Here is a 21,494-nt window from a genome sequence, read left to right as displayed (position 1 = left end):
ATGCTCTATGGAAAGCACCTGCTTTCATTTTTGGAGTACTTTAAGAAAGTTAATTCTGAGAAGGTTTTCTGGGAGGTGGGAGGCTTGAATGTTTTCTGTCTTCTCTCCTCTTCTGATTCCAATTTATCTACTTCTCTTGAGCCAGGCAGCTTCTGAGGTCAGGAGGCCTACAGGAATGAGGGAGAACTTAGGCTTCGCAGGAGTCCCAGTAGGGAGCTGGTGTAGGATTTTATCTTCTCTGCACCCAGTGCACCCACTGAGTGCCTCCAGATGATGCAGGAGAAGCTTTAGGTAAGGACCAGAATGTGGTGGATCCTAGGAAGAGCTCAGTCTGCAAAAACCTTCCCTCCTCTCAGATTCATGTCATAAAAAGTTAACTTCCAGGCAGAAATGCAGTATTAGTTAAAATCCCACGAAGATTTTTAAGAAGGGTTATTTGAAATTATTTAAAAATTTACTAAATAGTTGATTAATTTCTTAGAAAGATAAAGAAGAATGGATACCTGAGAATAGGCAGGGCAAGTCTGAAAGACTTGCAGTGATGATGGCAGGGAGAGGGGGACCACCTTACTCAACCTCAGAACATACTCTATGTGTACATATCATGTTTCTACATGATAGATACAGTCAGTATGACCCTGACACAGGAGAAGACAAGTAGATCAGTGGAACAAAATAGAGCCTTTCTTAACCAGAATTTTTCACCTGAACTGCAGAACACAGAAAATGACTCAAGTCATTTTCTTGATTTTTTTTTCCAAGGATAAACCAAAACGAATACCATTCTAGATGCATTGGAGAGAAGTCCATTCATTATATACAGTAAATGTAGTAGTCATTAGGGTTTAATTCTCTGATGGAGCCTAGAAAGACTAGATAATCAGAACTATAACATAGCAAGGGTAAAATTTATGAGAAAAAAATTATTTTTGTTTTTTTAGGAGTAGTGCAGGCACAATTTGCTATGCAAATGGGTGGAAATGAATTTGCATCCTTAGGTCACTTTATGTATGAAATAAATTCCAGAAAAATTCAAAACTTAAATGTAAAAATGAAAACAAAAATCCTAAAAGAAAATCTCAGGTTCTATATGTAAAAATGTATGAATTGAGAAACCTTAAATAAATCAGAAAACCCAGAAATGTAGTTTAATTTAAAACAAAGGACAGATTGTATCAACTGTGAAGCCTTTTATCTGGTTTAAAAAAAGGTAGCTACTTTAAATACATTATGTCAATATATAAAAAGCAGTTTGAAAAAAATACTTGAAATACAAATGAAAAATATTTGTGTTAATAATACACAAAATACTCCTCTAAACTGATAAGAAAGAAGTCATAACCCCAATAGAAAAAAAAAAAATAGCCGATGATATGAATAGGTAATTCCTTTATCTGGAGTTCTAGAGACACAGCGGTAACTGCAGTGATGGAAATCCCTCTGGTTACTTGGGAAGTGAGTGGGAATTGCTTGCAAATGGGCACTATGGAATTTTCTGAGGTAAAGGGAATGTTCTCTATCATTATGGACATGCATCTTCAAAAGTCTTTGAACTCTATGTTTAAAATGTGCACATTTATATGTGTAAATTATACCTCAATCAAGTTGATTTTTAAACTACAGTTGGTACTTGTAAATGGTAATCTTTCAAAGTATGTTAGTATCTTTTAAAGTATGTCGTTAAAGGTAAGGATATTCCCTTACCTTTCTTGTAGAAAGGTGAATTTTTGTAGTCTTTGTGGAAGCGTTAAAAATTAATAGCTTTCAATCCTGTAATCCTGTTTCTCAGATTCTATTCCATAGGAATAAAAGTCCCCATATGTAAAAACATGTATGCAGTTGTATTTGATGCAGGATTGTTTTTAGTGGCTAAAACCTCGGTACCAAATAAATGCCTGTTAGTAGATGAATGGTTAATTACATTGTAGAACATCTTCATTATAAGGCATTATATAGTTATTTTAAAAGGTGGGTAAGAGCCGGATCAGATGAAAGGATTTTCTTGAGGTACTGTTAAAGGAGAAAAGCATGATGGGCATAACGAAACCAAATAGGCTTATTTCATTTCTGAAAAGCAAATAGTGCTCCAAAAAATATAATGGAAAAAAAAAGTTTTAGTATATGTGCAAGGAAAGCATTCAAAGATACATTCCAGATCGTTACCATAGTTCACCTAGAGTGAAGGGCAAGATGTGTGAGGGTGTGGGAGAGGAGGAACAGAGAGATGAGCAAAAAAATAAATAGGATTTACCTGACAAACAGCAAAGCAATACACACACACAGTATCTTGTGTTTGTAAGATTTCATGTATATGCATTAATAGGAGAAAATATTAGGGTTTTATATACTGACTTATAGGGATATTCATAATATACATTCTAGTTTTAGAAAGTGTGTTGCAAAGTCATGTTTATAATATGATTATAGTTTAGTAAATGAACAAAGGATTCTCTGTAGATGAGTTCTTGTTAAATCTGAGTCAGAGCACCTTTCTTGTTTCCAGATTTCTTTGTTTCTCTGAGAAACTTTCTAAAAGATTCCTCCTGATTTTTAGGCTCCTTAAGTGGAGATATCCATTTATTTTGGAATGTTATGACCAGTACAGAACAACGGTTGTGTAGTTCTCCTGTTCCCTTCAGCACCACCCGTTGGTGCTAAGGATGAGCAGAGACTTCAGAGTCCTGCTACAGCGGAGGAGAGGATGAGAACTGACTATTTCCAGCTCCTTGGGTTTGCTGGAATTCCTCTTGGTTTTTCACTAAAGTATATGCAGGGAAGCACATTCAGGTCTCAACTGGTGACTTTGCCGTTTTTTTTTGTTGTTGTTCTGTCTACATTTTATTCATTTATTTCACTTATACTGGAGGGTGAGAATATATAGCTAAATTTGAGATGGGGCAAGTAGTAGAGGTTATTGGTCTAGGAGACACCTTGCATCTGTGGTCACCATTGTTTAGATTTCTTTCAAGTTGTAATAGATACTTTTGCCACTGTTTCTGTTTCTTGTGTGTTCTTGCGTATAACATAAAACCTGTTTTTTCACTGTCACATAAAGAGAAAATAAGACTTGTGAAGTGAAAAGCTATAAGCTTTATTAACTCTCCTATTCCTTATCTTTGAAAAAGCTATAGTTCTCCATGTGTATCTTATATATCCCCATGTACTTTTCTGTGTTTGCTACTGGAAACTCAGATTGTTTTCATTCCCTTCATTTACTTTTACCAACGTAGGACTTGAAACAGGACCCCTTAACCCTATTGTAATTGATTAAAGATTCTTTGTATCCTATGAAACTCTCATTTCAAGGTTCTTAAGAAGATTTAAGAATAAAAATGGTTGCAACTCTTGATTAAAAAAACCTCAAAAAAACCGAAGACCCCTATTCAAAGGACGATCTACCTGGATGTGATCAAGAAAGTCTTTAAATTACTAACTTAGCTTTCATACTTATGTGCTACAAATTGACCACCTTTTAAAAGCACTTGTGGTAAATTATTTTTTCTACTCTTGAGGTGTTGACTTTTTGCATGGACAAACATTATTCATTTAGCTATGCATACTTAAATATTGATCTTTACATTGAAAAAATAAGGGTTAAAGTCTATCAAGCAGGAAAACTTTTTTAAATAGTAGACCTGATTAATCAGTCATTTAAATTGAGTGGAAAAAATAACATGCACACACAATATATAATTCCCCTTTTTTTTTATAGGGATTTGGGAAATTTAAGAATCTTTAAAGATGTAGAGAATTAAGTAAAGATGATGAACTGGAATTAGTAAACATTAATGGAACCCATGTAATATAGAAGAGTTAAGGCAGTAAAGAAGGAATATTTTTAATATGAATTCTTAACTTTCAAAACTTGGAGGAAATTGTGATTATTCATAACAATTTTTTTAGAAATTAAAATGTTTATTTTAATTCTCTCTCTCTTTTTTTTTTTTTTTGTTTGTTTTAAACAGGCCATATACGCCTTTGAAAGGAGGAATCTCCAATGTATGGTTTGACAGATTTAAAATATCTAATGATTGTCCAGAACACCTTGAATCAATTGACGTAATGTGTCAGGTGCTCACTGATTTGATAGATGATGAAGTAAAAAGTGGCATCAAGAAGAACAGGATATTACTAGGTAAGATCTTTAGAATTTGGTAATTTAATTTTTCTCACTTTTGTTTAATTCTATACATTGACTTTTACTTGAAACACTATTTAGAAGCACCTTATGTATTATTTGACCTATTCATAGTTTCAGATAAACTTTTCATATTAGGGGTTTTTAAGGATAATAGAATTATAAACAACAGGTCATGAAACTTTAAATGATTTTCTTTTTAATAATAACATACTTAAAGAATCCTGTGATGGTTGAATTTTTCTTTCTAGTTTAAATTTCAATTAAGAGATTATTCATTTCAATTGTTAAAACATTTTATTTTAATTAGCTCAAGTTTTATGAATATATTTAAACTATTATCATAATTAAGATAAATTAGAGTACTTAGTCAAAATATAATATGAAAAGTAAACTCTTCAGACTTAATATCATAGGAATAAAGTACTTATAAACTTTTGTTAAACATGTCTTTAGCACTCTCTCTTCCCAAGGGGATATAACATGCCTTTATGTAAGCTCTTTATTCTGCTTACACTCTTTTCTTTTTCTGTAATCATAAACTATTAAAATATCTATTTCTATAACATATACAAAAATGAGATGGACTATATAGAATTCTGAGAATGATACAGGATGGATTTTTATGAAAGAGTTATTTCCAAATAACTTTAATTTATAGAGTTATATTTAATGATGAAATTATAAAAGCAAATTAAGTGTCTCCATCACGTTCTAAATAACATTAAAATAATAATCCTGTGTAGACAGGATTTGGGCAAATTTATAAACTTCCTTTGTGTTTGTTGAAGTGCTGAACTATTCATTGAGTTGAGAAGCAGCATGGCATAATGGATGGAATCCATTATTTCTGTCTTGGCTTCAGCATCCACCATTGTTAGTTAAAAGCAATGTGCCCTCCAGCCCTGTAACATCACCTTTATGGGCCTCTGTTTCCTCATCAGTGTTTAACTCTACTTCTGTGTTTTTATGTTTAGCACCTATGTTTAACTCCAATAGAGATAAATATAAAACATTATGGGAGTACTGGGAAGAGTATAGGGAAGGGGGAACCCAACTCAGTCTAGGGGATTAACAAGAGTGAATTCAAAATGTGTGAATATATAACAGAATCTGTCATTCAGTCATTTAGCAAATATTTTCTAAGTTGCTACTGTGTGTCAGGCAGTAAGTTGTATGTTCAAGGGGACACACAGATAAAACAAGATCTATACCACAATTGTTTACAACCTAGAAGAGCCTGTGAGGTACTTACAATGATAACTGGAATGCCAGACAATCTAGGTGAGTGCCCTAAAGTGACATAACTGACAGCTCTTCTAAGGGAATGATCATATATATTCATTTTTATTTCTCAGGACCCATCGCAATGCCTAGCACAGGGCAGAACATTTATAGTGATTTATTGATCTGATCAATAAATTGATGATTTAAGTAATTAAGTATGACCGGAATTCAGATGAAGAAGGCATAAGTATTTGGGGCTGTTAGAGAAAAATTTAATAGGAAAGTATCAGAGGCATTTGAGATTTTGAGATGTGCAAATAAATAAAATTTTAACGATTGTAGTGTAGGTCTGGGCATCAATAATGATATGAATGGTAAATGGAGGTAGAAAAAGTAGTGCTTGTTGCTTTTGTCTGTGTGGACCTTAGATGGCTTTGGCAGAAAATTTGTTGTCTGACTGGAAAATGCCCGTTGACTCTCATAGCTGGACCAGCAGCCTGAGGAGCACGATGGTCATGATAAAGATGGGTTAACTCAGAAGTTCACAACTGCCAGCTGCTTCATCACTTAACTACCTGCACTGAGTTTCTGCTCCTGTCTGTGAAGTGGGGATAATAACACCGTATCTATTTTACTGGGAAATGATGTTATAAAATCATTGGCTCATTTTATACTCTCAGTAAATTCTTCTGGTTTCCCTTTTATCCTTTATAAGTAATTGAGGAGGGATGATTAAAAAATGTCTTTGAGTCACAGAGTTAATTAGAACTGTGCTTTAGGAAAATTGATCTGGCAGAAGGAGTAAGTGAAGAGATGCGAAATTGGGTGTGGGAAAACCAGTTACTGAATTGATGACTGTAGGGTAATAAGTAATGGGATGACAGTGGGAAGACCAAAGGTTAGTATAAGAAATTGCTTTAAATTAGAATTAGAAAATCTTCATACGCAAACAAGTAGAAAATATACTGATGAGAATTCTTAATGCACATGCATTAAGAACGCATAGTACTGAATGGTAACTGCATATCTGCTCCTCTTCCCTCAGCCCTCCTCCTTCCCCGTATCTGTCAGTCACCTCATCTTACTCATCTTTGAAAAGAGGCTATGAATTATAAGTTAAGAGGGCTGGTAAGAATTTTGAATGTAGGTTTACTTCATTTTGAAGCTTATTATTCTTCCATGTAACTGAACATTTGTAAAACTCTTACTACACATTGTCATATTCCTTTCCCAAAAAAATTGTACTGACTGATACTTCTACCACCTATGTTATAATGTCCATCACTGAATAATATTGTCTTGAAAAATCTTTGCTAAAAATAAGTAAACAAAAGTGGTAATTAATTTACCCTTAGTTTGTTACTTTCCATTTAATTCTGTTTGTTATGTTTTGACACAAAAAAGCTATTTTTAGCTGTCTCTTGTTTTCCAAGTAATTTCAAAGATTAAGAAAGTATTTCTCTAGAACTTGAATACGTACTCAAATCGATTTTCTACTGGCTTTTCTATAATATGATTTTTTAAATATTTAATTTTTTGATTCATCTGGAATTTATTTTAGTTTTTTTTTTACCGTATCATGGAAGGTTTTAATTATTTTCCCAAGTACCAAGAGAAAAGTACCTTGTGAAAAGATGATCTTGTTTATAAAGCAATCAGTAATGGGGTCAGTGTTTTAACAAAGCTCCACTGAATTTGTAACAACAAAAGTTCTTTTGGGAAGGGTTATAAATTATTATAAAATTATAAAATTTGAAATTTACTGTAAAATGTATATAGTAAGATATTTATATACCCTTATATAAATATAAAATATTGGGAAACAAAAATTTTTTTTAGGATTTGTGAGATTAACTAATTAATTTCTATAAAGCCTCTTCCTCAGCTTGAGATATGAAGGAGACCACAGAAGTGTAGATCCAAGGTTGTTCATCCTTGTTACCTGTATTGTTATTTAATCAGTCAGTGAAGATAAATCTTCAGTAACAGCTCAGTAGAGTTACACACGTGCATTTCTGTGTTGGAAGATAACGATGATACTTATCTTAGAATTGTGATGATTCAGTTAGCCAGTTCCTGTGAATGACTTAGAAACGTGCCTGGCGTGTAATGTTGAAAAAACTTTCTTACTGTTATTACATACTCTGTACCACCCACCGCATGGTCACTCCCGATAGCAAAAAGGCCACAGTGGCCCTGTGCTGCCATTTGGAGACTCCGGGAGCTAGCGCCACTGTTCCTTCCCCGCCAGCTTTTTCCTTCCTCTGTGGTGCACAGGCTGTGCTTCCCCCTTTCTTTGTCGTTGCTCATAGATTTAAACAGAAGTTACTGCTTCATGTTTTCCTACTGGTTTAATCCTTTTGTAAAGTGTCTATGGTGGCACATTTTAACTTAAGTAAAATTTAAATGCTATTTATAACATCTTAATGAAGGAAGGATTCAACAGGAAGTCAAAGAAAAATGCATTTGAGATGCTGAATAATTTTTATTCAACATATACAAACAACATAGTGAGACTAGATCATTTATTTGTTTTTTTTAAACTTTTTTTATTGAGTTATAGTCAGTTTACAATGTTGTGTCAATTTCCAGCGTAGAGCACAATTTTTCAGTCATACATGCACACACATATATTCATTGTCACATTCTTTTTCACTGTGAGCTACCACAAGATCTTGTATATATTTCCCTGTGCTATACAGTATAATCTTGTTTATCTATTCTGCATATGCCTGTCAGTATCTACAAATTTCGAACTCCCAGTCTGTCCCTTCACACTCGCCTCCCCCTTTGCAACCACAAGTTTTTCTATGTCTATGAGTCTGTTTCTGTTTTGTAATGAATTATAAGAGGAAAAACTAGAAAAATAGAAGATTAAAAAGGAAGAAATAGAGATAATAGTACAAAAATTGTTATCCTTATTGATTTTAATAAGTGATAAAGTTCCAGATTTAATATCATACATTATGTCCTCATGGAATCCTTGTCTTAAGATGTAATTACACCCAATATAGCTTTGTAAACAAAAATATTCTCTATTTGAGTATGTGGTAGTGCATTCTTCTTCTGTGATTCTATTTTGATTAATGATATTTTATTATATTAAGCTTAGCATCCTAGCTAATGTAGAGTTGGGACTAGAACCCAGATCCATTGACTTGGTCAAGAGCATTGTACCATAATGAGATTCCTTTTATAGCCACTAGGTGGTGATAATTTGTTGTTAAAACTGACATAATTTAGGTTTAACTTTGATCTAGGATGTATAGAACCTGATAAATGGTAATGACCAGATTATAAGAATTTTGATAATGTGAGCATATTATCAGAATTTTGAAGCAAGGAGAATCAAGTGCTTCTGGAATTACACCTGAATAATTTACATGGATGCTCTAAATACCCATCATGAGGAAAATGGTTATAGGAATAATGATCTATTACTACAGTTGAATATTGTGTAACCATTATATACTATGCATACACATTTAGAAGGTATTTAGCATGTGTTCAGAGAATAAGAAAATAATTATGGAGTTTTGTAATTCTGTTTAGACATTTGAATCAATATTACATGAAAGAAAAAGTTAGGTGTAGGGTGTAAAATTGTACATAGACTGAATTTAACCGTTAAAATGAATTTTAAAAAACATGTCAAATTATGTATGAGTAGTGAGATTTTGGATCATCCACTTTATTTTTGTCTTTATGGTGGAAACACTTTATGCAGTGGACCTAAATTAACATATTAATTTTATAATAAGTTTTAAAATTAAACTGAGGGTATAGTTGGAATTACCAAGATGAAACCTAGCTCCACAATTTCCATGCTGCCTTTTCCTGACATCATGTAAGTTTCTTCTGAAGCTCTTGGAGCTAAAACTTGAGAATAATAGCATTCTTCTACTTTATTTTAACATATATATCTTAATTAAATGACTTAATATTTCTTCAACAACAATTATCAGAACTTTAAAGGCTTGGGACTGCTGTTTTAATGGCTTTCCATAGAAGATAATAAATATTTTGTTTATCTTGTAAATTTTACATAAGAGAAACTACAGATATGGTGGGCATAATTTATATATTTCCGAATCTTCTTAAGACTTTATCACAGTTCAGTTTGATGAATAATTATATGTAAATCAAATGAGAGCATTGTTGAAATTTGGAGGCAGGGTGGATTTTATTGCATTTTTAAAATCCTGTTCAATTGACGATAAACTTGAATTTTAAGTTTTTCCCCCACTCTGGATTTTGTTTCCAGGTAGATTCGATTAGTTTTCCCAGTATAGTTTTTATACATTGTTTCTGTTTTATTTAACTTAAAGAGTTCATAAAAGCTGGGTTTATTGTTTTTTTTAACATGTTTTATTCAGCTTGTTAATCTTAAATGTATGTTGAAATGTTAAGTCTTGACATTTTAATACTTCTCCAGCAACTATAAATACACATTATAACTACTACCTACAATGAGTTTACTATTTGGTATTTACTTATCGAACAGTATATTTTATATTGCATTTAGACACTTAGATGGAAATTGAATTCAAATAACTAGGCCTTTGTGTTAAATTTTCTTCTATTAGAAAAAAATACATAAAGTCCCTTTTCACACTAGTGTCTGCCATGTTAAAGGTGATTGTCAAAGATGGCTGATGAAGAATCGCAGACGACCTCACAGGATTATAAATGGATAAGGGACTTAAATTGAATCTTAAAATAACAAGTTTTCAATGAGTACATTTTTCTTCATTGTAAATGTTGAGAGTTGAACAAGAGGTTAAATGTCTATAGGATGCATTTGTTTGTTCATAATGACATTTCATACATGCAAAAGCATTTCTTAGTTTTTGTTGTTGCTATTAGGCTGGTCCCGTCACGGGCTCTGAAACCACACAAGGTGGTTAGGCTACCCTGGTCAATAAAAATGAAGTGATGGGGTGGGTGCATTTAATGTGTGAAGTTTTCTCAGAAGGTGTGCTTTAAAATAATTTTTGAAATATGTTTTTGCTTACCAGTCTATTTTTGTTCACATTTTATCTTTGGTGTGATTTAGAAAAAAAATCTTTATCACATTAAAACATTACATTTAATGATCTTAGCAACAACGTTATTTTTTAATGGACCATTAATTTTGATTTTGCTCCATTCATGAATTTTGAAGCTTTTTTTAATCATTGGTGCGGCTTAGATTATCTAGAACTTCATTGTGCAAAATGACAGCCCCTAGCCACACATGAATATATGAACTTAAATTTTAACTGGGTCAAATTAAATATAATTGAACATTTAGTTCCTCAGCCACGCTAGTCACAGTTAATATGTTCCTTAGGTACATTTGACAAAAATATAATTCATGCTCTTGAATTTCTCCAAGAAATAGAAGCTGTGTTCCTACAGCCTTGTTATCTATAACATACGGATCTCTTTTAAATCATGAGATGTCTTTTAACTCTCTTTCAAGCTGGGGAATATCACACCAAGTCCCCAAGCTGAAGTTGGGCCCCCTCTCTGCCACGTCACATCATGCACCTACCTCTGTATGCTGTGATCTATCTATTGCTCCTCCAGCAGAAGGGTCCAGCTCTTTTACGCTGCATATCTCCTCCAGTGACTAGTATCACTCCAGTGACACTGTTTGGCACATAAAAGACAATAAAAGCTTGTCAAGTGAGATTTTTTAAAAAGTACATATAGGTATGTATGTTTTAATTATACCATCACAAGTCATTTTCCAAAATAATGTTAAAATACAAAGATATTTGAACTAGCTCACCAATGTTTTGATCATCCTTCTTAATTCCAAGATCACTAAGCACATATAATATGGCAAGCACTAGAAATATAATCCTCATGGAGCTCATAGCTTGGCAAGTAAGACAAAAGGTGTATTGTAGTTGCAGTGTGAGGACTCATGAATATAAACAAAATATAAGTAGATATTAGAAGTTTAAATAAATAACAGTTGTGCTATGACTCTTATTTTGAATTATGATAATTATTTTTACTTGATGACCAACAGTTCTTTGTTCAATTCTAGCTCCTTCTATAACAAATTATTTTACCAGTGATGACTTAGATAGAACAGTGTTATTTACTGATAGCAGGTCTTTTTCCATGAGATCTAGAGTAAATTTCTTTTTAACATCGTATTTCTTTTAGGTCTCCGAACATTTATAGAGGACTGGCATAGCTGTATCTCGTTCTAAATTATCGTTGCATATATTCTGCTTTTTCTGATAAGTGAATTTTTGCTCTTTTTAGGAGGATTTTCAATGGGAGGGTGCATGGCAATGCATTTAGCCTATAGAAATCATCCAGATGTGGCAGCAGTATTTGCTCTCTCCAGTTTTCTGAATAAAACATCTGCTGTTTACCAGGTAAATTCCAGAGTTTACAAACAAAACAGAAAAGAAAAAAAAACTGATGAAACGTTTGCACATTGAAACTAAAACAGAATTGAAAACAAGTGCTACGCAGAACATTCCTGGGAATTTATGGCCAAATTAGTTATATTGGTTAATTCTAGTTAGTCATTCATGTTTAAGAAATGCTCTGTCCAAAGAATATTGTTAAACAAAGTATCAAAGGGGAAAGGATAAAAAAAAATGTGTATGGCATATATACATATTAAAAATATAGATGATTATAATGAGCCCCTGGGCCTGGCCCACCCTGTGCACCTCCTACAGCATACCACTGCCTCATTTTCCTTTTTAAATACTGAAACTTTGGTTGGGTTGGAATTTTTCTGCCCTCTCTGATTTCTAAGAATAATGTTCTTAAATGAATTTCTTCAACGTTTCCATTTTTGTATTCTCCTCTCTAGGCTCTTCAGAAAGGTGATGGTGCACTTCCTGAGTTATTTCAGTGTCACGGTACTGCAGATGAGTTAGTTCTTCATTCTTGGGGTGAAGAGACAAACTCAATGTTAAAATCTCTAGGAGTGAGCACAAAGTTTCATAGTTTCCCAGGTCTTTACCATGAGTTAAGCAAAGCTGAGCTAGAAAAACTGAAGTCATGGATTCTTACAAAGCTACCAGGAGAATTGGAAAGACAAACTTAATGAATCAAGATTGATGTGTTAATATGCATGTAACGTCTTTATGAAAAGTGATTTTTACTGCCAAATTCTAATTTGATAAATAGTAATTAAAATACTAAGAAATACCAACAGTTTACTGACTTATTAGTTATTAAAATGTTTGCACCATGGAGAGTAGTATAATTTTATCGATGGTAAACATTAATTTAGGCAGACACATTTTTATAAATATTTGGAGACCTTTTAAGTAACTAAATACTGAAATTTTGGAAAGGAATTAAACTAGCATCATAAAGGCAATGAGATACTGTGAAAAGACTTAACATGATATTATTTTCTTTGTTACCACTTTCTTTAAATTGCCTTTCCAGAGGTGCTCATGTTTGTGTAATTTTCCACGGAGTAACATTAGTACTCCACGTTTGTGAAGCGGTTTCGTGTAATCTCCCCTGATCATCACAAGAGCTTGATCAAGTAGACTGAGTAGTTGTTATTGGTATTTGATCATAAGGATAGAAAGATTAAAGACTTTCCCAGAGCCTCAAGAATGGAGACTAGAATCCAGGCCTTCTGGTTCCCAGCAGAGCTCCCTTTCTGAGACCAGATCGCTGCCCTGCTCCAGTCCTAGGATTCCAGATCCTTGTCAACACTCAGGATGGCCAATCTTTTAAATTTTATCCATTCCAGTGGGTACATAATGGTAACACTTTATGGTTTTATTTTGCATTTTCCTAAACTAAGAGTTAAGCAATTTTTACATGCTTATTTATGATCTGTATAAATTCTGTGATGATATCTCTATTCAAATCTTTTGCCCATTTTTCATTAGGCTGTTTTTCTGTATTCTTTACTTTTTATGCACTTTTATGTATTTAATTTTTTTAATGGAGGTATAATCAGTTACAATGTGTCAGTTTCTGGTGTACAGCATAATATCCCAGCCATGCATATGTATACAGATATTTGTTTTCATATTCTTTTTCATTAAAGGTTATTGTAAGATACTGAGTATAGTTCTTTGTGTTATACAGAAGAAATTTGGTTTTTAATCTATTTTTATATATAGTGGTTATCATTTGCAAATCTCAGACTCCCAAATTTATCCTTTCCACCTCCTTTCCCCTGGTAACCATAAGATTGTTTACTATGTCTGTGAGTCTGTTTCTGTTTTGTAGATGAGTTCATTAGTGTCCTCTTTTTTCTTTTCTTTTTTTTCTTTTTAGATTCCACATATGAGTGATATCATATGGTATTTGTCTTGCTTTTTCTGGCTTACTTCACTTAGAATGACAATCTCCAGATCCATCCATGTTGCTGCAAATGGCGTTATCTTATTATTTTTTATAGCTGAATAGTATTCAATTGTAGAAATACACCACAACTTTTTTATCCAGTCATCTGTGGATGGACATTTAGGTTGTTTCCATGTCTTATCTCTTGTAAATACTGCTGCTATGAACATTGGGGCATATGTATCTTTTTGAATTAGAGTTCCCTCAGATGTATACCCAGGAGTGGGATTGCTGAATCATATGGTAGACTCTGTTTTTAGTCTTTTGAGGAATCTCCATACTGTTTTCCATAATGGCTGCACCAAATTATATCCCCACCAGCACTGTAGGAGGGTTCCCTTTTCTCCACACCCTCTCCAGCATTTGTTGTTTGTGAACTTTTTAATAATGGTCATTCTGACTGGTGTGAGGTGGTATCTCATTGTAGTTTTGATATGCATTTCTCTGATAATTAGTGATATTGAGCATTTTTCATGTGCCTATTGGCCATTTGTATGTCTTCATTGGAGAATTGCTTATTTAGGTTTTCTGTCCAGTTTTGGATTGGGTTGTTTGTTTTTTTGTTACTAGATTGTATGAGCTATTTATATATTCTGGAATTAAACCTCTGTCAGTTGCATGATTTGCAACTGTTTTCTCCCATTCCATAGATTGTCTTTTTGTTTTACTTATGGTTTTCTTTGTTGTGCAAAAGCTTCTAAGTTTAATTAGGTCCCATTTGTTTATTTTTGCTTTTATTTCTATTGCCTGTCCTTGGAGAACATTGCTAAGATTTATGTCAGAGAATATTTTGCCTGTGTTTTCTTCTAGGAGGCTTATCTTGTCTTGTCTTAAAATATTTAACTCTTTAAGCCATTTTGAGTTTATTTTTGTGTATGGTGTGAGGGAATGTTGTAACTTCATTGATTTACATGCAGCTGTTCAGTTTTCCCAACACCACTTGCTGAAGAGACTGTCTTTACTCCATTGTATGTTCTTGCTTCCTTTGCCGAAGATTAATTGGTTGTTTTCTTACTGCATTGTAAGTGTTTTTTCTATATGCTAGATACAAATCCTTTGTTAGACAGATTTTTGCAAATCTGGTTTCTTAGTCTGTGGCTTGCCTTATTTTCTTTACAGTTAGTGAAAGAAAGAGCCAAGTTTTTAATTTCATGAAGTCCAGTTTATTCATTTTTTTCATTTATTTATACTTTGTACTTTTGATGTTGTATTTAAGAAATCTTAAGAAATCCTAGGTCACAAAGATTTTTCTCTTTTTTTTTTCTTCTAGAAGTTTATTAGCTTTAGATCTTATATTTAGTCTGTGATCAATTTCAAGTACATGTTTGTATATGGCAAGAGTAAGTATCAAGGTACATTTTTTTTTGCCTCTGGCTATCTAATTATTCTAGCACCATTTATTAAAAAGACTATCCTTTCTCCACTGAATTAATTGCCTTTGCACTATTGTTGAAAGTCAGTTGTTCATACACATGTGGGTTAATTTGTGTACCTATTACATCCCATGAATCTATTTGTCCATCTTTATGCTAGTACCACACTGACTTGATTACTGTAGCATTATAATAAGCCTTGAATCAGAGTGTCAGTGTCCTATAATGTTGTTGTTCTCTTTTTGAAGTCGTTTTGCCTATTCTAAGTCCTTTGTGTGTCCATATTAATTTTATAATCACTTTCAACTTAGGGAACATTGACATCTAAATAATACTGGGTACATACTTTGTGTCCATGTCTTAAGTTCTTTATTGATTTCTCCCTGAAATTTTTGTGATTTTCAGAACAGGACTTTCTTATCTCTTGTCAGATTAATCCTTTGATGTTACATATTTTTGATGCTATTATAAATAATATTTCTTAATTTTAATTTCCTACTGTTTATTGCTAAAATATATACTATTTATTTTTATATGTTCATCTTGTATCCTGCAATCTTGTTAAAATTTAGTCCTTGTACTTAAAAGAAAAAGTGCAGTAGAGTTTTCTACATAGATGATTATGTCATCTGCAAATAAAAGTAGTTTTACTTCTTTCTTTTAAATCTGAATGCCTTTCTTTCTTTCTTTTTGTGTTATTATTATTTATTAGTCTTGTTCTTGCAGTTTGTTTTATTTCATGACCTGGACTCTCTAGTACAATATTTTGTAAAAGTGGTAAGTTTGGACATCTTTGCCTTGTTCTTGATACTTCAAGGTAAAGTAGCCACTCTTTCTCTGTATGTATGTTCAACCTAAGTTTTTCAAAGATGCCTTTTATCCACTTGAGGAAGTTGCCTTCTGCTCCTTTTTTGTGTGAGTTTTTATCAGAAATGGCTATTGGATTTTGGACATGCTGTTTTTATATCTGTTGAATTGATCACATGATTTGTTGTGGGGATTTTTGTCTATTAATAGGATGAATTACATTGTTTTTCAAATGTTACACCAACTTTGCATTACTGGGCTAATGTTTATTATTTTTATATATTGTTTGGTTCTGTTTGCTAACATTTTGTGTAAAGTTTTTGTTTCTATATTCATTAGGAATATTGGCCAGCAATTTTCTTTTCCTGTATTGTCTTTATCTGGTTTTGATATCAGGAGAATTCTGTCCTCATAGAATGAATTGAGAAGTATGTCCTTTTTTTTCAATTTTCTGGAAGAGTTTGTGTAGAATTATTATTTCTTCTTTAAATAGTCTATAGAATATACCATTGAAGCCATCTGGGCCTGGAGTTTTCTTTGTGGGAAGCTTTTTAACTACAAATTCAAGTTTTTAATAGCTTAGGTAATTTATTTCTTCGTGAGTGAGCTTTTATACTTGTGTGTTTGAAGTAATTTGTCAACTTCATCTAATTTGTTCACTTTTTTCAAATTCATTAGCATAAAGTTCATAATATTCTCTTACTTGCCTTTAGAAACTACAAACTGTAGTGATGGCAGCTCTCTCATTCTTGATGGTATTTGGTGACTTTTGTCTCTTTTTTTTTTTTTCTAAATCTGTCTAGATAGAGGTTTACCAATTTTATTGATGTATCAGAGAACAAGTTTTGGTTTCTTTGATTTTTTTGTTTTTTATTTTGTTAATTTGTTATAATCTCATTATATCTTTTCTTTGTTTAATTTGGGTTTAATTTTTTCTTCTTATTCTAATTTATTTACATGGAAGCTGAGTTCTTTGTTGGAGATCTTTTCTAATACACTCCTTTAGTGCTATACAATTTCCCACAAGTATTGTATCAGTAGCATCCCACAATTTATTTTTTAATATTTTGCACTTTCATTTTCATTCAGGTCAAATCTTTCTAAATTCCCTTTTGATTTCTTCTTTAACCCTTGGTGATTTGAAATTGTGTTATTTTGTTGCAATATATTGGGGATTGTCTGGAGATCTTTGCTATTGAATTCTAAGATAATTCCATTGTGGTCAAGAGCGCATACTTTGTATGAGGTGAAACCTTATAATTTATTGTGACTTGTTTTATAGCTCAGAATATGGTCTATGTTAGCAAATGTTTTGTATGCACTTGAGAAAAATATGTATGCTGCTCATGTTGGGTGATGTGTTCTATACATATCGATGCGATCAAGTTGATTGATAACCTTGTTTAAGTCTACTATATCCATGCTGATTTTCTGCCTATTTGTTTTATGAATTATTGAGAGAAGAATATTGAACGTTCTAGCTGTAACTCAGTTTGTTTTTTTCTTTGCCATTTTTTCAATTTTTGCTTCATGTATTTTGAGGCTCTATTACAAGATGTATAAACATATATGACTGTTATGTCCCCCTGATGAATTGACCTCTTTTTCTTTATGCAATGATCATCTTTATCCCTGATAGATTTTTTGCTCTGAAATACTCATTGTGTGATATCCATATAGCCACTCCAGCCTCCTTTGGACTAGCGTCTTTTTCTGTATTTCTCTCTTAACCTATTTTTGCCTTTGTATGTAAAGTGCAATTCCATCAGGCAGAATACAGCTAGGCCTTCTTTTTCTATTCAGTATGATCATCCCTGCTTCTTAATTGATTGCTTAGACCTTTTTAATGTGGTTGTTGACATGTTTGGATTTCAAGCTGCTATCTTATTATTTTCTCTGTATTCCATTTCTTCTTCTTTATTCTTTCTCCCTTATTCCTCTTTCTCTACTCCTTCCTCCCTTTTTTTTTCCTTGAATTGTGTGTTTTGGGTTTTTGGGGTTTTTTTGCTGGCTTCTTAGCTATGATTTTTTTGTACTTTTATTTTAATGATTAAGGCTTATAGCATAATAATTTTTAAAAGTTTGCAATAATTACAAATTCACAGTAAGTTTCAAAGATAGAGGAGTCCAGGCCCCCTGCACCCAATTTCCCCCAGTGGTTACATCTTAGGTAACTGTAGTATAATATCAAAACCAGGAAGCTGACTTTGGTACAATGTATGTGTTTAGTTATAATGCCATGTTTTCACATGGCTGCATGGATTCTTGTAACTACCACTACAGTCAATATGCAGAACTGCTCCATCACCGTAAAGCTGCCTATTGTGCTACAGGTTATGGACACAGCCATCCTTTCCCCTGTCACCACCTAACCCATGACAACCCATGATATGTACTCCATCTCTATAACTGGACATTTTGGGAGTGTTATAGAAGTAGAGTTACGCAGTTTGTGACATTTTGTGATTGGCTTTTTTCACTCCATCCAAATTGTTGCGTGTATATCAGTAGTTCATTTTTTTATTGCTGAGTAGTATGCCATGACATGAATGTATTGCAGTTTGTTAAACTGTTCTCCAATTAAAGAAAATTCTGATTGTTTCCAGTTTTTTGGCTATTACAAATAAAGCTGTTATGGACACTTTTATATAGCTTTTTGTCTGGACATAATTTTTTTTCTCTCTATCTGGGATAAATACACAGAGAGTGATTCCTGGGTTGTATGGTAAGTGTTGTTTAAGAAACTGCTGACCTTTTCCAGAGTAGCTGTGCCTTCTTGTATTCCTGTAGCAAGGCATGAGAAATAGTCTCTCATCCTCACCAACAGTGTGTATTTTTTTTTTTTAATTTTAGCTCTTCTAATAGGTATGTAATGAAACCTCATTGTGGTCAAAATGTGCATTCCCTGATGGCTAGTCATGTTGAGCCTGTTTTCATGTGTTTATTTGCCATCTGTGTATCCCCTTTGGTAAATGTTCCTTCATATCTTTTGCCCATGATCAAATTGGATTTTCCTTTTTTGTTGAAATGTTGAATTTGGAGAGTTTCTTTTTGATGTCTTCTAGATACGAGTCTTTTGTTAATATGTAATTTTCGAATATTATTTCACTGTCTATAGCTTGTCTTTGCAACTTCTTAGATTCTTTTATAGTGCAAAAGTTCTAAATTTAAATGAAGTCTAATTTTTTTTTTCTTTCATGGATTATGCTTTTGGTATTGATGAGTTAATTTTGATATAAGTTATGTGATTTAGGTTGACATTCATTTTATTTTTTGCCTATAACCATCAGATTGCCCAGCACTATTTCACAAAAGAAAAACATCCTTCCTCCACTGAATTATTTTTGTACCTTTGTAAAAAATCAGTTGTCTGTTGCTTCCGTGAGTCTGTTTTTAGTTATCTGTTCTGTTCCATTGATCTCTGTGTAGATCCACATAATGTTATTACTATGGTTATGTAATTCTTGAAATCAGGTACAGTTAATTCTTCCCAATTTATTCCTCTTTTCCAAAATTGTATTAGCTATTTTATATAATTTTTATAATTTTTTTCCATATAAATTTTAAAATACACTTACTTGTCTATATCCACCCAAAAAAAATCTTGCTAGAATTTTGATAGGAATTGTGTTTTACGTAATGGTTTGGGGAGAATTGACATCCTTTCTGTATTGAGTCTTCCAATTTGTGAGCATGCTGTTTCTCCACTTATTCAGATCTTCTGTGATTTCTTTCCTTATTGTTTTGTAGCTTTTAACATACAAGTTCTGTACTTGTTTTGTTAGATTTGTACCTGAGTTTTTTATAGTGCTATGTTATTAAATACAATTTCCACATGTTCATTGCTAGCTTATTGAAATATAACTGATTTTTGTATGCCTGTTTTATATCTTACGATCTTGTTTAGTTTAGTTATTAATTCTAGGAGCTTTCTGTAAATTCCTTGGGATTTTCTACAAAGACCATCATGTCACTTGCAAATTGGAATCAGTTTCATTCTTCCTTTCTGAATGAATGCCTTTTACTTCATTTTTTCCTTGCTTACTATGCCGGTCGTAACTTCCAGCATTGTGCTGGACCAGAGCAGTGAGAGCAGGCATCCTTGCCTCGTTCCCAGGAAACGCAGTCAGTATTTCGTCACTAACTGTGTATTCCTTACAGGAAGTTAAGTATTTCAGTGACAGTATAACAAAATGGACTGAAAACAAAATACGAAGCAGACTGACAGTTTGGCTGTTGAGAATGTCTGTTACTTTGGTATGTAAAATAAAATGTCCAGATATCATTTAGCCAGAATACGTTTAAACAATAAGTCTTTATCACATAAAAAGAATTTCTTAGTATATAAGAAGAGAACAGAGTTACCAAAGCCATGTAAACATTTCAAGAAAATTCGGATTATATGATGCACAAAGACAGCTTATTCCACAAGACTTTGTGTATAATTTTAACACATGAAGAGCTGGAATTGTATTCACAGAGAACATACATATTGTTATGTATTTATAATTCTACTTTAAAATTTACCCTTTAGAACTACATTTCTGTGAGTATGTACGAGTACAGTGTTCTGAAGGGGAAGAGGGGCCTCAGTGTGTCCCTACAGGGAGGATAAGGTGCGGACCTGTGCGGGTCTTACCCCTGCCATATTTGTTAAATTCTGCCATTTTCCTGCAACCAAATCAGCTGAATTTGTTTCATACAGCATTGAATTAAGACTACTGTGAACAGGACTCCAAGCACCAGAATGAAGCCAACCTCCAGCACTGCCTTCAGCTGTGCCCCCCGGGGTCCTGGTCCCATCCAGCTGAACAAATTGCCTGGCCTAGTAAGGATGTGCCTCAGGAGACCCGCTGTCATTCTTCTGACATTTCCATATTGACTTTCCTTCTTAGTCCAAAGCGTTCATCCAGGCATCGCAGGAGCAACTGCACAGACTCCACTTTGGCCTGCAGGGACGCGGTCTGGGACGGCGTATCCTCCACAACGGCCATGGCGACGAACTGAAGTGGACCTGAAATGCCCCAGGGACGAGAGGGTGATCGTTTTAGCTCAGGCACAGATTTCATACCGGTTTTTCCAACTGGATGATTCCCATGGAAAGAGCACTGCCCTCAGGCTGTACATAAGTAACAGACTGGTTATCATCTCTCTAGAAAGCTTTCCTGAGAACCCAGGTAGCTTCTTCTTGGAGAGATCTGCACAGCCATCTTAGCTCTGCAGGTGGCATTTGTTGTAGTTCCTAAAACACTTGAAAGTCTGCTGTGAAAGCTGAAAGTGACTATGATTTCCAGAGACACAAGATAATACCTTCTGTGCAGTTGTTAGACACCCCCAATGGGGCCTCCATCAGCCAAGGGCACAGGTGACAGTGTCTCCAGTCTGACCTCCTGGCCGGCCGATAAGCCTTAGGGTTCTCAGTTCAGCTCAGCCGTTGGGTTTACTCCTTGTTTTTGCAGAGAGGGCCCAGGGGAAGTCACCCCAGCCGGTGCTGTTTGTCCACACCCCCATTGTGCGGCATTTGTCCATACCACAGGAGTAAGTGACAGCTGTGGGAGTGGGAGTGGGGAGGATACCCAGGGTGTGTTGACAGGTGTTTTTTGGTTTCATGG

At 33.7% G+C, this 21,494-nt stretch overlaps 1 protein-coding gene across 1 annotated transcript in view; it reads left to right on the top strand.

Annotated features, from left to right (window-relative positions):
• Positions 1 to 18,529, top strand: part of LYPLAL1 (lysophospholipase like 1) — a 33,791-nt gene extending 15,262 nt beyond the window's left edge. The window contains exons 3-5 of the mRNA XM_010993021.3: positions 3,966 to 4,135; positions 11,630 to 11,745; positions 12,195 to 18,529. Coding sequence (XP_010991323.2) covers positions 3,966 to 4,135; positions 11,630 to 11,745; positions 12,195 to 12,431 — 523 coding nt within the window. The 3' untranslated portion in view covers positions 12,432 to 18,529. The remainder of the gene's footprint in view (positions 1 to 3,965; positions 4,136 to 11,629; positions 11,746 to 12,194) is intronic.
• The last annotated feature ends 2,965 nt before the right edge of the window (positions 18,530 to 21,494 follow it).

The sequence above is a fragment of the Camelus dromedarius genome, chromosome 21 (assembly GCF_036321535.1).
Source record: "Camelus dromedarius isolate mCamDro1 chromosome 21, mCamDro1.pat, whole genome shotgun sequence".
In the NCBI taxonomy this organism is placed as follows: Eukaryota; Metazoa; Chordata; class Mammalia; order Artiodactyla; family Camelidae; genus Camelus; species Camelus dromedarius.
Note: the sequence above shows the minus strand (reverse complement) of the source record. Positions and strands in the feature narration are given on the sequence as shown.